Source organism: Syngnathus leptorhynchus, chromosome 1, assembly GCF_054491065.1.
Source record: "Syngnathus leptorhynchus isolate UIUO chromosome 1, UIUO_Slep, whole genome shotgun sequence".
Lineage (NCBI taxonomy): Eukaryota > Metazoa > Chordata > Actinopteri > Syngnathiformes > Syngnathidae > Syngnathus > Syngnathus leptorhynchus.
The window spans coordinates 19,521,363-19,535,087 of NC_141195.1; the positions used below are offsets into that span (position 1 = coordinate 19,521,363).

Here is a 13,725-nt window from a genome sequence, read left to right on the forward strand (position 1 = left end):
TTTCAACGAAAACACCATTATTTTATATAGTCATGTTTAATATTTGGTAATGTGGATCACATGTCATCACATGTAACATACGTATATCCATCTTGTGTCGTTCATGCAGTGTGCAATCAATGTGCACACCAGGAGAGCTTCGGGGAATATTTGCTAAGATGCCTGCGGTATAAAAGGAAGATAAATTGTCTTTCCTCTCAAATATTGAAGATATTTCAGTTCAATTAATAATTGTGTGCGTCCAACAGCCGCCACCATTCACAATACACCGCAAATAATACACGCTAACAGCAAAAAATATACACACTGTAGTAGAATAAAGCTGAAAGAGCCATTCCTTTTTCCACTTGCATAGCAAAGATCAGAGGAGATACGTTCAGGCCGGTCTTTGCTTTCAGCACATGGTCACAGAGCCGGAAAAAAAAATATTGTTCTATTTATACTCGGGATTAGGAGTGAGAACACATGTACACCAGAAACGCATTGGCCTCGGATCAGTATTCATACGAATCCCCCCCACAAGTGATAGATCTAATGAGTAAATCCACGTCTTGTACTGGGTTTCTTATTAAAATAAAAACTAGCAATGCATGTTAGCGCAATAAAGCCGAACATAAAACCACCCGGGGTGCGTGCCGAAGAAGGCCAATATCAGCAGGGGGATGTGTGTATTTTTAAATCTTTAGACATGGGAATGCTGCCATTTGTCTTTCAACTGTGATTCTGGACACATTGCGAGGAGTGTGCTCATGTAACTGTACTAAAAAAGCCAAAGGGAAGACCGGAGGGCCAAAACTACAAATGTGATTCTACTTATGGTACGTTGGGTGATGGAGCAGACTTTCCTTTTTCTACAATCTCACTGTTTCATTTTGCTTTCGATAAAATCCTGAATTTTGTTTACTTTCTCCTCCTGCTGATCCAAGAGATCCATGATGATGCCCATGGGAGTCTTCTTCATCCCAACACCTTCCATCTTATTCTCCAGCCTGTTCTTCATATTCCGCAGTCTCAGGGAGGCATGGATGAGTATTACTGAATGGCAACAATGGGACATGTTCAAAACTTAGAAAGAGAACTATATTTAGATATTCTTTGCTTTAGATGAAGAGTGACAGAGCGAAAGAGACAAACTGATGCAGGTGTTAGTCTATGAGGCAGATCGCAAAGGCATGAGATCAGCTGGCAAAAGCGGTTGTGTCCGCATCAAGAAACCATAGTGATTTGTAAACATGAGGCGGTGGACAGGCAGGCTGCCTGCCTGCCTGGGTCGTGACCTCACTGCCTCCAGCGGCATGTTAAAGCTCTAATGTTGGGGTGAACTATTTTATACATAGTGGAAGAACAGAGACAAAACAAATTCAAACGGGTTCAATTCTGCCATCTTTCATAAGATCCTACTTGCCGATTGTCTTTTAATTGAGGTCTGAGTTTGGAAACTTGTTCAGCCGCTGCAAAACCTCAGATATGCTTCGCTGTGTGAGTCATAGAGCCATTATATGAAAAACACTAAGGTCTGGCCAGTCGTTCTACCGATTAAATTGACTGATGAGTTTTTTTTCCCCCCAAATAATCAATATTGACCCAAATTTGGCTGATTATTTGTGTAGTCTTTTTTTGTCCAAGTGGTGCAGAATTGTGTCCTTACACCATTTGTCCACTAAGTGGAGTTGTGACTTCATTTAACCCTTAAATCTTCGAGGTAAGCGAGAGACAACTGCAGCCTTAGTATGCTGAATGGAGCATTGCAACAGCTAAGTTTGGGAAATTAACAGTGACTCAACACGTCTCCCATTTTAGTCGACTCTCTTGATCGTGTCACATTGCTAAATGATTAAAATTGTTCTCTATATTACATGTGTCTTGAATAACTTTACAATGAAAATGAAACTATGTCAACATCAAGACTTACGCAGCAGAGGGAATGTGATGCCAAAGATGAAGACCATGACACCACCGCACAGCGACAGCAGAAAGTAACTGGTGACCATGACGCAGATGACAAACAGGGTGGGGTTCTTTTTCTTGAAGTTCTTGATGATGCCTTGATTCTCCCCGGCCCACACGCAACCCATGAAGACCAAAGTCACGACGGTTCCTCCCAGAAACATGCCGAGTGGGTTCAGGAACCTGTGAAATGAATGACGGCATTTTAGCTATTTAGGTTAGTATTTTTGAACAATGTGCTGGAGGTCAGGAGAAACATTTCTGTGCTGCAAGCAGAAAGTAATTACACTGATGAATATTAGTCCAATTAGCAAAATAGCATGTCAAATGAGAGGGATGGTTTATGTTACTTGATTATCCGATGAGCACGCATAAAAACACTTAATCCGAAATGTTGGAACAAGCGGTCTTTGACGTCAGTCTATGTGTTTCTGTTATTCCCGGAAGCTGGTAGAAGCAGAGTGAGCAAAAAGACATGGTGGGTGAAAGAGCTGTGTCCTACTAAGGCACTGATGTCAAACTCAAGGCCCGGGGGCCAGATAGGGCCCACCACATCATTTTATGTGGCCCGCGAAGACAAATTGTGCATCAAATGCGTGTGTCATTACTAGAATTGCAAATAGTCTTCACATTTATTTGGGTTGACAGTCATAATGGCCCTCAGATAGAAGCTATGACTACAATGAGGCCCGCGAAGAAAAAAAACGAGTTTGACACCCCTGTACTAAGAGATGCATTGCAGATCCGTTAGGAAGCAGTAACTCGATGCAACAGCGCAAATAACGTTTATAGTAGAAATTTACGGAGCGATGTTTAGTTAACATGAAAGTCGCTACGGCTTTTTCGTCTTCAACTACTATTTCCGGTATATCCCGTCAATTCCCGCAGGTCGAAATGATTTGTTCCGCCCGAAAGTGTGACAAATAAACACGCAAATTCTGATTGGATCAATACTTTTTTGGGTCCATGCAAATGTAGCCAATTCCACACAACATGCGTGTCACTTGGATTACACGTGGAAATAGAAATTCCTGCAGTTCATCAACATTTTCTGTATGTCTTGAAGTGACGAAAGGAGTAATTTTGCTATGAGGAAAGATGACAGGCAGAAATGCGGGGCATATACTCAATAATATGAAATATACTTTGAGGAATAAAATCTCAGCCACGTTCTTGATGAATATGAAATGACATAGCGGTGCTACAGGACAGTGAGAGTCTTTTCAGGGTTGTTACTTGGCATACAACACTGTATATATTTTTGACTCGCTATAATCGTCCGACACTCCGCATCCGCATGCGAGCGGTTGCATAAAATGAGGTTGGCGCATGACACTCAGAATAGCCAACGAAGACATGATGGAAAAAAGTATGCATGGCAATTAAAACAAACCACCCAAGCTTGTGTTAGCTGCTACTAACCCAACAATGAGGAAAATCACCACTGCCGCGCCGAAGTAGTTCGTCTGGTAGTACATTAAATTGCTGATAACTCTATTGTTCCATTTTGCCAGATCTGTGAAATCTGGCTTGGCGAAGCGTTCCGTTCCGGGATAGAAATCATCCCACGGTCTGAGAGGCGCAAGCTCCATTTTGGCTGCCATGACGTCAACGCTCAACAAACATCACAAAAACTGCGACGTCGCTAGTGTGTGACAGGTCAGCTGATCACTGCCGAGAGCGAGCAGATGTGACGCCGAACTCTCGCGATAATTAAAAGTGAATTGTTTTTGTGAAAATGGATGACTGTGTGCCAAGCAAATAATGTTTGTTTCCCAAAAGTATATTTAACACAATTTTCTTTCATTGGCGTGGTGTTGACAGCACTGAACATGCATGTTTCTGTTTACCGGAAGTAATAACTACAAATGGTTTTTTTTTCTAACCACGAAAATCCACACTAAACACAAATTACATTTTGTTCTCCGTTCCTTGCTCAGAGTGAATAAGGGCGTTTTTTTTTTTTTAAAAGAAAAAAAAATCATTCTGCGTTTCTCTTCCTGCGTTTTTCCAGAGCAGTTGCGCAGCTTTGACGCTCGCCAAGCCCCCGGTCACATTAGTAGTGATGTGCATTCCAGTTCTTTTAAGTGAACTGAATCGTTAGAGTCAGTTCACTCAAAAGATTCGTTCAAACGAATCGTTCAACAAATCGAATTCAAATAACCTCTCAATTTTATTCCATCAGTATGGTGAAGAATTGAACTTCAAACGCATCCAAAATGAAAAACCATGTCACGAGTGTAGCAGAGTTAAGGCTGATGAATTTGAGTTCAACAAGTCTCTGGTCTATTTGCTTGAGCTGCTCGATTAAAGGATATAGTGTACGTACCTTCCATGTAATACAAGCCAAGGTTCCATAGTGTAGTGGTTAGTGCGCTGGACTTTCACCCCAGCGACCCGCTCAAATCCGGGTGGGACCAAATTGGAAACATTTGTGGTTAAGGTTAGAGTTAGGGTTAGGGCTAGTGCTAGGGTTAGAGCTAGTGCTAGGGTTAAGGCTAAAGTTAGAATTGGGGTTAGATGTTAGGGCTGGGGCTACGGTCAACATTAAAGCTAGGGCTGGGTTAAGGTTAAAGTAAGGGCTAGGGTTAAAGTTGGGGTTAGGGCTGGAGCTAAGGCTAGGGCTGGGTTAGGGTTAAAATAAGGGCTAGCATCAAAGTTGGGGTTAGGGTTAAAGTGATACAATTGGGGTTAGGGCTAGGGTTAAGGCTGGGTTAGTGTTAGGGCTGGGCTAGGGTTAAGGATAAAGTTAGAGCTAGGGATAGTATTGGGGTTAGAACTGGGTCTAGGGTTAGGGTTAGGTCTAGGGTTAGGGTTAGACTTGGGTTAGGGCTGGGGTTAAGGTTAGGGCTAAGGTTCATGCTAGGGTTAGGGCTACGGTTAAAGTTAGGGCTAGGGCTGGGGCTAAGGTTAGGGTTAGCGTTAGGGTTACAGCTAGGGCTAGGGCTGGGGCTAAGGTTAGGGTTAGCGTTAGGGTTAGCGTTAGGGTTAGAGCTAGGGCTAGGGCTGGGTTAGGGTTAAGGCTAGGGTTAGGGTTTGGGTTAGGGTTAAAGTTAGGGTTAGGGGTTAGGGCTAGGGCTGGGCTAGGGTTAGGGTTAAAGTTAGGGTTAAAGTTAGGGTTAGGGGTTAGGGCTGGGCTAGGGTTAAGGTTAAAGTTAGAGCTAGGGATAGGTTAGGGTTAGGGTTAAAGCTAGGGCTGGGTTAGGGTTAAGGCTAGGGTTAGGGCTGGCTAGGGTTCGGGTTAAAGTCAGGGTTAGGGGTTAGGGCTGGGCTAGGGTTAAGGTTAAAGTTAAAGTTAGAGCTAGGGATAGGTTTGGGGTTAGGGTTAGCGTTAGGGTTAGAGCTAGGGTAAGGGCTAGGGCTGGGTTAGGGCTAAAGTTAGGGCTAGTGGTAGAATTGGGGTTAGGGCTGGGGCTAGGGTTAGGGTTTTGACCTTTTTGTTCACATTTCTTGGTCCAACTGGACGAAATAATCACTCACAACACCCACCAGGCCGCCATCCTCACAAGTCTAGTGGCAGCGGACGAGTCATAAGAACTGAAAAAAGAACGAATCCCTTTAGAGAGCGATTCGTTCACTGAAAAGAGTCGTTCTTTTGAACGAATCGTTCACTCACGAGCCAACCCTACATTCGAGGACATGGGACCGTGAAAGTATGGCGGATGCCGAGGAGTCGTAAGTCTCATTGGATGAAAATGCCATTTAATCGGCGTTAAACGTCTAGTAGTTTGACCCTAACGCGGCATGATTCACATCTATTCCCATTTTTTCTTCCAGGGAGAAGAAAAGAAGGCGAATAGAAGACCTGACAGACAAGTTAGTGACGAATGCTAACGAAAGGTCTCTCTCTTTCTGCCCGGCAAAAGGGTTGCGTTAGGCTGTGAGGCCAGAAGACATGAAAATTCACATATTTTAGTCATACACCTGCTTGGCCGTAAATCTCGAACCCCCCTAAATGGAAATGTGTCCTTAACATTGTCTCTGTTTTGATTAAAGATTCAGCAACAAAACCGGTGTGGTACCTTCTGCCCACATTATTGGGTACACACGTCCTGGAAGTACATTTAACGAGACATCAACACACAGAAATGTGATGTAAATTACTTTGCATTATGTGCTTGGTGTTAGACTGCAAATTTACTAATGTTTTCATTCATAAACCTCACACTAATGTTGACAAATTTGTTTTGTCACTATTGCAGCTTGCTGGAAAAAAGTGTGACAGTTGCTTTAAAAGCAAAGTTAATAACTTGGTGGAGAGATCTTTATGATATGATGTAGATGAAGACTATTCTTCAATACTCGTGCGACTGAGTCTTTGCTGTGCTTTTAGAATGGCTGTAGATGGTGGTGCCTGCGACTGGGATGGCCGGTGGAATCACGTTAGGAAGTTCCTGGAGAGACCTGGTCCTTTCACACATCCTGATTTTGAGCCTAGCACAGAGGTGAGCGAGGACATTTGAATGACCACGATGACCTCATAATGTTCCTGCCTTGATGTGCGTGTCACTTCAGTCTCTACAGTTTCTATTGGAGACATGCAAGATTTTGGTGATCGGTGCTGGTGGGCTTGGCTGCGAACTACTGAAAGATTTGGTAGGAGATTGAGTCAAAGCAATTAGAGCGCCTGTATCTTTGTTTTAAGAAGCTTGTGTCGTTACAGGCCCTATCCGGGTTCCGTCTCATTCATGTGGTTGACATGGACACGATTGATTTGTCCAACCTCAATCGGCAGTTTCTTTTCAGGTAAATTTCCTTTGTATTGCTTTATTCTGAATTTGTATTTTTCTAATTGTCATTCGTTTTTTCTTTTTCTCAATGTTTATGAAACCTCGACATGCTTGTGTCAGTTTATTTTTATTTTTTTTCCTCCCTCACTGTTAATCTCGGCTGATTTTTTTTTTTAACTTGTTTCATCAGGCCTAAAGATGTCGGCCGACCAAAAGCGGAAGTTGCCGCTGACTTCATTAACAGTCGCATCCCTGGGTGTAAAGTTGTCCCGTATCCTATTTGGAACAATTTCAGTGTCTCATATAAACTATGACCTCATCCCACTTGCAAGAACATGAACATCATTTTGATTCCTTATCAGATTCACGTTCAGGCACTTCAAAAAAATCCAGGACTTTGACGAGTCCTTCTACAGGCGTAAGTGTGTTTTTCACTTCAGTAGAGTGAGTCACCTCTCCCAAACTTGAACTTGTCTCCCTGCAGAGTTCCACATCATCGTATGTGGGCTGGACTCCATCATCGCCAGGCGGTGGATGAACGGCATGCTGGTGTGAAGCCGCTCTCCCTTCAACAGATGCTCATCAAGTTTACGAAAGGGAGACTGATCTCTCAATGACACTTTTGCTAAATTTAGATATCCCTCCTGAGCTATGAAGATGGAATACTGGATCCCAGCTCCATCATCCCCCTCATTGACGGAGGCACGGAAGGTTTCAAAGGAAACGCTCGCGTCATTTTACCCGGCATGACGGCTTGCATCGAATGCACTCTTGAGCTCTACCCGCCGCAGGTCACGTGCACGCCCAGTTACTCTTTTTTTCTGTCTCTAGCGCAAGCAAGACTTATTCAATGGCATCCAAGTTGACTCTAACCTTTTTTCTCATTTTTTTTTTTTTTTACAATGCTCAGGTTCACTTCCCCATGTGCACCATCGCGTCCATGCCGAGGCTCCCCGAGCATTGCATTGAATACCCCAGAATGTTTCAGTGGCCCAAAGAAAAGCCGTTTGGAGGTATGGAAGTCATGTGAAGCCTTTCCGTGTTGTTGAAGATTCAGCGTCACCTTCTTGTTTTCCAGAAACAAGTTTAGATGGCGATAACCCCGAGCACATCCAATGGGTATTTGAGCGGGCGCTAGAGCGAGCCGCTCAGTTCAACATCACCGGAGTCACGTACAGGCTCACTCAAGGTCAAATCCGGTTTTGCTTCCCCCACGACAACTGACAGCATTTGCCTTTTTGGGTGTTAATTAATTAATAATAATGAATGAATCCGGTTTTGCAGGAGTTGTAAAGCGGATCATTCCTGCCGTGGCGTCGACGAATGCCGTTATCGCTGGTATGGAAAGTATTTGGCGTTTTGCCTTGATTTGAGAAAAATATATTCTTCTTCTTCAGTTTTGCAGAGATACAATTCAGTTCCTGCTCTATTTAATTTGACTTTTATCTTGTACATAAATAAATGGACCTAAGTAACAGCTTTCAAATATTGTTGGTGTTACACTGACAAATGTCCAAAGAGTTATGAAGTCATTCTTCATGATGCTGTCCCTCTTGTGCTTTTGTATTTGCAGCTGCCTGTGCAAGTGAAGTTTTCAAAATTGCCACCAGGTTGGTACCGCAAGCTCATCGCTAATCATTCTGCTTAAATGTATGGCTTTGTCAAAGACACATCACATTTCTTCCTTGTTGCAGTGCTTATATTCCTTTAAGTAATTACCTGGTCTTTAATGATGTTGACGGACTCTACACTTACAGTTTTGAAGCTGAGCGAAAGGTTTGTTGCTCAGATCTTCCCCCCCCCCCCCAATAATTTTTCCCTGGCGAACTATAACTCCTGTTTTTGATGGACAGGACAACTGTTCGGCTTGCAGCCAGGTGCCACAAGACCTCCAGTTCCCGCCTTCTGCAAAACTACAAGAGGTCTTAGAGTACCTGACAGAGAATGCTTCCCTGTGAGTGACAATCACATTTCCATCAAATGAGACATAGCCGTTTATATATTTGACAATAATGACAAAATTTTACTTTCCAGACAAATGAAATCTCCGGCTATCACTACAACTCTGGAAGGCAAAAATAGGACTCTGTACCTGCAGGTAATAGAAGGACATAGTTCAGCATATGACTTGCCCATCTACTTGTATTTAATTTAAAACTCAAACTAATTTACTTTTCATTGCAGTCTGTCAAATCAATTGAGGAACGAACAAGGCCGAACCTCTGCAAAACCTTGAAAGGTAATCAATCATCTTTCGTTCTGATGCTGCTGACATCTATACACAGGGTGCCTTAATATGTGTTTATGTATTCATTTTTAAATTTGTCTCGTCGCGCAGAGCTGGGTTTGTCGGACGGACAGGAATTGGCCGTGGCAGACATCACCACACCTCAGACGGTCCTCTTCAAGCTCAATTTCACTGCCTGAAAAGCGCTTGGAACGCAAAGCGGCTTCCTCAATCCCAATGTTACTGTAGCGCATCTGATTATAAGTGTAAATAGGACAAGTCAATTCTCATGAATAATATTGTTTACTTGTGCGTGGGTGCCCATTATAGAGTTCCTCCTGTCTATCTAATGAGAATGACCATGTATTATAATGCAGATTTATTTCTGACTCAATTGAAGATTTGTGGTTTAGGTTTCATTCATTTTATTCATATTGCAGCAGTGGCAGCAGGTCAACTTCATATTTTACCTTCTTAAAATATGGAGAATTGATGCTGAAAATCATTTAAAAAAAAAAAAGTTTATTTTTGACGCATGCTTCCCTCAATAGTTTACAATTTGTCCACTCCACAATTTAAAATTCCAGTACCACACCACTGTATTGTCAGAGATATTGACTTAAATTAAACATGAAACAATGGAAACAATGTTGCACTTTGTTACTCGTAGTAGGTCATATGCAGATTTCACCTTTTGTTTTGAAATAACGCTTAATCTGTAGTGACATAAAAACGCGATAGTTAAAGCTCTTGGGGAGATGTTCAAATCATTGCTTTTGCTGCCATCTTGTGTTCATGTTGAGTAACTACAACCTTCAATTTCTATTATTCATTATTAACCCGATTATGCACAAAGGTAAAACAACTATGACGAAGCTACGCTAAGGAAATATTAGTCTCGATTACAGTAACAATATGTATGAAAGCCATTTAAGGCCAATTTTTTTTATAGCTAATCTTATAAAAGCAGTATATAGCCTGTCGTGGCAACTGCGTGCCTCGGGCTGCTGCGTCAATTAGCTCGATCCGCAAAATTCATAAATTAAATAGACCCCGTAAACCGAGGACGCAGCCCACTTCTTCAAAATCTGAAATCAATTCCATCGCTTCACTTTTCTCCCCGGTATAGCGACACCTGATGGACAAATCGAATGGTGCAACATAGCCCCCCCCCCCCCCCAAATTCCTTTCCCTACGATGTAATGTCTACGCATAATGGCCACAATGAAAACAGAAGAAAAAAAAAAGAGAAGCCACGTCGTGATTAAACTGGCCAAACAACTTGTAGGGGACTAGACACTGAGTTGTTGAGGCAAAACTGACAAGGAAGTGGATCTGTACACACTGCTACAACAATCCGCATGGATTAAATATCATTTACCGGTTAGGGGTCAGAAAGCAAGCGATATGGATTCTTACTCTTTCGCAATCGATTTGGCTTGTTCAATTTGTTTGGAGATTTTTACCGATCCGGTTACTCTTGTCTGCGGCCACTCTTTCTGCAGAACATGTCTCACGGGCTTTTTAGACAACCAAGAGAAGCACTTGTGTCCGCAATGTCGGACGTCTATCCCGTCTGTGGAGGAGGTGATAGGTTTGAGTACCAACTTCGTCTTGCTCAGCCTTGCTGAAAAAGCAAAACAAAAATACAATATCGACAAAGGGCATATTGCAACAAAAGATGAGGTAAGTTACGTCATGGTTCTTATTAGTGGATCAGAAATAGTTTTAGGATTCGGGGTTCGTTGATGGCCCATCTTGTGTGCAGGTTCGTGAGTTCGATTCCCACCTGTCGCGGTGTGCATGTGATTGACCCCAAAAAAAAAAAAAAAGGATCCTTAGGATTTTTTTTAAAGGGTACTCGCATGTCCAGTCCAATGTGGACGTTCTTCAGTTTAGCCAATCCGATTCCAGTTTGTGAAGCGTTAGCCTATCATTTTTTTTCCTCACTTGGTCCTCCTTGCAAAGCGGCAAGGAATAAATGTTTGGAATTTGTTGACATGAAATAAAATGCAACGTTAATGTGCAATTTGCTGTTGTGATCTGATTTGATCAGATTTTTATCTACCCAATAAAAAAACAAAACAAAAAGTAAGTCAAGAGATTTGGGCTTTAATTCCTTAAGGGAACCCTCCAGCAAACTGAATATCGGCACTGGTCTATTTATAAAAATGATGTCAGCGCTAAAATATACGCCAGATTTTTTTTTTTTTAATCTGTAATTAATTGAGGCCTATTGTGGGATATGGTTTATGCCAAACGGGCCCAGCCACTTTCGGAGCTTGCTTCTTTTTTTCCCTTATCTCCGCGTGGTTACGTCACAGGAGGGAGGGAGGGAGGGAGGCAAGCGTTGTAATTGTTTTCTGTCTTACTTTGTTACGTTCTGTTGTCATCTAGGATCTGAAAATGCGATAGATTGTCATCACCAGTCCCCTTCAATCTATTTTTTTTCCATCCATGATCATTTCTTTTTAAGGAATAAAGACAGCGTTGACATATTAAACCGACAAGTGGATGTATTCTAACAAATAATAATAAAAAATAAAAAAAAACAGCCACATAGTGGGTATGATTGTTCTGTTTCTTATAGACGTAATAATCAAATCATCCAAACGTTTTTGGGTTTTTTTGACAGGTTGCTGAAATGTGCCCGAAGCATGATGAGAAGCTGAAACTGTACTGTGTGACCGACGGGCAGCTGACTTGCGTCATATGTCGAGATGGAGAATGGCATCAAGGACACACGTTCAAACCCGTCGAAGAAGCAGCGGTGTCACTGAAGAACGACCTGGTGAAGGGATTGGATAAGATTTCTGGACCCATCAAAACTTTAGAGAGCTTGTTCCACACTCAGGAAGAGAAAATGGTTGCAATTAAAAACAGGTCTTGTCAACTGCAGAGCCAAATCAGTGCACAGTTTGAAGAGATGCACCAGTTTTTGTGGAAGAGAGAAAATGAGCTGAGGAAAGAAGTCAAACAACAAGAGAAGACTGGTAAGGAGCAAATGATCAAGGAGCTGAACACCATCAACGCAGCGCTGTACCAAAGAGAAATGTTGCAGACTAAGGTGGCTTCAGTTCTGGAAATTGACGATCATCGTAAATTTCTAAAGGGCTGGGCCGAAGTTAACGTCATGCTTCAAAATGCGTACCAACTGAGCGCAAAGAATTTCTCAGTGACGGATACCTCTCTATTCCTGGGACCTTATGAGAGTCATCTGAAGTTCTTTATTTGGAAAGAGATGCTTCAAGTGATCAAGCCTCGAGAAGAACATCTCACCCTCAAAGGGGAGGACGGGCTCCAGCCCAATATGTCTGTTGACGGACACAGTCTGCTCCATAGTTCCTCCATTCCAACTCAATATCCAGTTGTCCCAAAAAGCCACATTCAAGTTCAATACCCAGCTAACCGAAAAGGTAGCTTAGCTGATCGTCTCAATAGGGCCAAGCGTCTTGAGGCTATTAAACCCGTGGAAGAAAATGCCACTACTCCATTACTAGTCTTCCCTACTTCTTCATATCATGGATTTGCCACAAGTGTAAACAAATTCACTTCAGGGCAGCATTACTGGGAAATAGAGGTCGGCCATATTGGTGAAACTTCCTTTTGGGAAGTGGGGATACAAGATCATATGATCAAATATCATGGTGGGAAGCTTTCCATCAATTGTCCAGAGGGAGTAACTCCACTAACTCTCCAATTCATACCAAAAAGGATTGGGATCTATCTGGACCTCTCATCTCAGAAGCTCTCTTTCTACAATGCAACCAACATGACACACATTCGCACAGTCAGCACCAAAAAATCTCAAGCAACCCCAGTTTCGGCATTTCTGAAAATAAATTACGACAAACCAAATATCATCCCTTTTACTGTGTGCCGGTATTGAAGCACGCCTGGGTAAAAACAACAACCAGGAATCGGAAGAATTGAAAAAGTATTCTGGCTGTTACACACAAGACAGGTGTTCATACCTACCTGCATGATGTCATGTTATGATCTCATGTTTTGGACAGCTGCCCTGGCCATGTGCATGTTTGATATGTTGCTCACTTAATTTACCACTTCACTGATTGATTATTTTTAAAGTGATTTGGATGAAGTTAAAGTTGGATTACAAGGTCATGTAACTCCATTTACTTAACGGATTGATTACTTAACTGTAAAAGTCATTTTGATGAAGTTAATGTTGGATTACATTTTAATTAATTAATTCATTAAACATTTGGTTTTGTTTAGAAAAAAAGTCTGAGTTCACGTGAAGCTTTTTTTTTTTTTGCCAGTCTGTTTTGGCTTTATATTTTTTAAGATTTATCATGTACTGTTGCTTATAATTATTAAATTTGGGGACCTCATACACAGCCTGTTTTTTTTTAAGCTTGAATGTGCATCAATCCATGGTTTTTATTTTAATTTGACAAATTTGTAGTATTTTTGGAGCTAGATAACATGTTATCAGTCAAGTACCATTAATAATTTGAGTGAACACAAACACCAAACAGTGATTGTATTTCCGTCTTGAAAACAATCTCTGCTTCCACCATTCTAAATCATGCGGTCGAGAAGTGACGCGGCGTATATGTGATGTCACTCACACAGATAAGAACTTCAATTGAAAAGCTTGTATTTTTTCCATCAGGAAAATGAAAACATTTTCCTCATTTGCTTTTTTATCCATTGATTGTTAATGAATGTCAATAAAAAAATGAACCATTCTTGTTTTACCCTACCTTTAAGTGCTACAAATTAATTGTGACTCGTTAAAATAACTGTAACCTCAATTTACTATGCAAATCGATAGGTAATAGATTACTTTTTTCC

General features: G+C 41.8%; 3 protein-coding genes across 4 annotated transcripts; 2 read left to right on the plus strand and 1 right to left on the minus strand.

Annotated features, from left to right (window-relative positions):
• Positions 1–17: 17 nt before the first annotated feature.
• Positions 18–3,617, minus strand: LOC147062531 (PRA1 family protein 3-like). Its single transcript, XM_085923857.1, has 3 exons — positions 3,370–3,617; positions 1,913–2,130; positions 18–1,035 (listed from the first exon to the last, which is right to left on the minus strand). The coding sequence occupies exons 1-3, from the start codon at positions 3,549–3,551 to the stop codon at positions 860–862; spliced, it is 576 nt and encodes a 191-aa protein (XP_085779983.1). The 5' UTR covers positions 3,552–3,617; the 3' UTR covers positions 18–859.
• A 1,845-nt stretch (positions 3,618–5,462) lies between these two features.
• Positions 5,463–9,568, plus strand: uba3 (ubiquitin-like modifier activating enzyme 3). Of its 2 annotated transcripts, none has more exons than XM_085923837.1 (18): positions 5,463–5,622; positions 5,725–5,787; positions 6,281–6,392; positions 6,463–6,543; positions 6,611–6,693; positions 6,868–6,948; positions 7,052–7,095; positions 7,162–7,226; positions 7,313–7,468; positions 7,588–7,690; positions 7,756–7,866; positions 7,962–8,015; positions 8,251–8,287; positions 8,372–8,453; positions 8,531–8,631; positions 8,712–8,775; positions 8,862–8,916; positions 9,016–9,568. In XM_085923837.1, exons 1-18 carry the CDS (start codon positions 5,603–5,605, stop codon positions 9,102–9,104), a joined length of 1,401 nt encoding a protein of 466 aa, XP_085779963.1. In that variant the 5' UTR covers positions 5,463–5,602; the 3' UTR covers positions 9,105–9,568. The 2 variants fall into 2 exon arrangements, with proteins under 2 accessions (XP_085779963.1, XP_085779971.1); XM_085923845.1 differs by having other exon boundaries at positions 5,725–5,763; positions 9,016–9,567.
• A 521-nt stretch (positions 9,569–10,089) lies between these two features.
• Positions 10,090–13,557, plus strand: LOC147062533 (nuclear factor 7, ovary-like). Its single transcript, XM_085923825.1, has 2 exons — positions 10,090–10,590; positions 11,540–13,557. The coding sequence occupies exons 1-2, from the start codon at positions 10,312–10,314 to the stop codon at positions 12,791–12,793; spliced, it is 1,533 nt and encodes a 510-aa protein (XP_085779951.1). The 5' UTR covers positions 10,090–10,311; the 3' UTR covers positions 12,794–13,557.
• Positions 13,558–13,725: the final 168 nt, after the last annotated feature.

Bases quoted from the DNA above. Each gene is read 5' to 3' on its own strand.
- LOC147062531 (XM_085923857.1), bottom strand. From the start codon at position 3,551: ATGGCAGCCAAAATGGAGCTTGCGCCTCTCAGACCGTGGGATGATTTC. The intron at 2,131-3,369 runs GTTAGTAGCAGC...TTCATTTCACAG, and splicing joins GTGATTTTCCTCATTGTTGG to GTTCCTGAACCCACTCGGCA. The intron at 1,036-1,912 runs GTAAGTCTTGAT...GTTGCCATTCAG, and splicing joins CATCACATTCCCTCTGCTGC to TAATACTCATCCATGCCTCC.
- uba3 (XM_085923837.1), top strand. From the start codon at position 5,603: ATGGCGGATGCCGAGGAGTC. The intron at 7,867-7,961 runs GTCAAATCCGGT...CCGGTTTTGCAG, and splicing joins CACGTACAGGCTCACTCAAG to GAGTTGTAAAGCGGATCATT. The intron at 8,288-8,371 runs GTTGGTACCGCA...TCCTTGTTGCAG, and splicing joins GTTTTCAAAATTGCCACCAG to TGCTTATATTCCTTTAAGTA.
- LOC147062533 (XM_085923825.1), top strand. From the start codon at position 10,312: ATGGATTCTTACTCTTTCGCAATCGATTTGGCTTGTTCAATTTGTTTG. The intron at 10,591-11,539 runs GTAAGTTACGTC...TTTTTTTGACAG, and splicing joins ATATTGCAACAAAAGATGAG to GTTGCTGAAATGTGCCCGAA.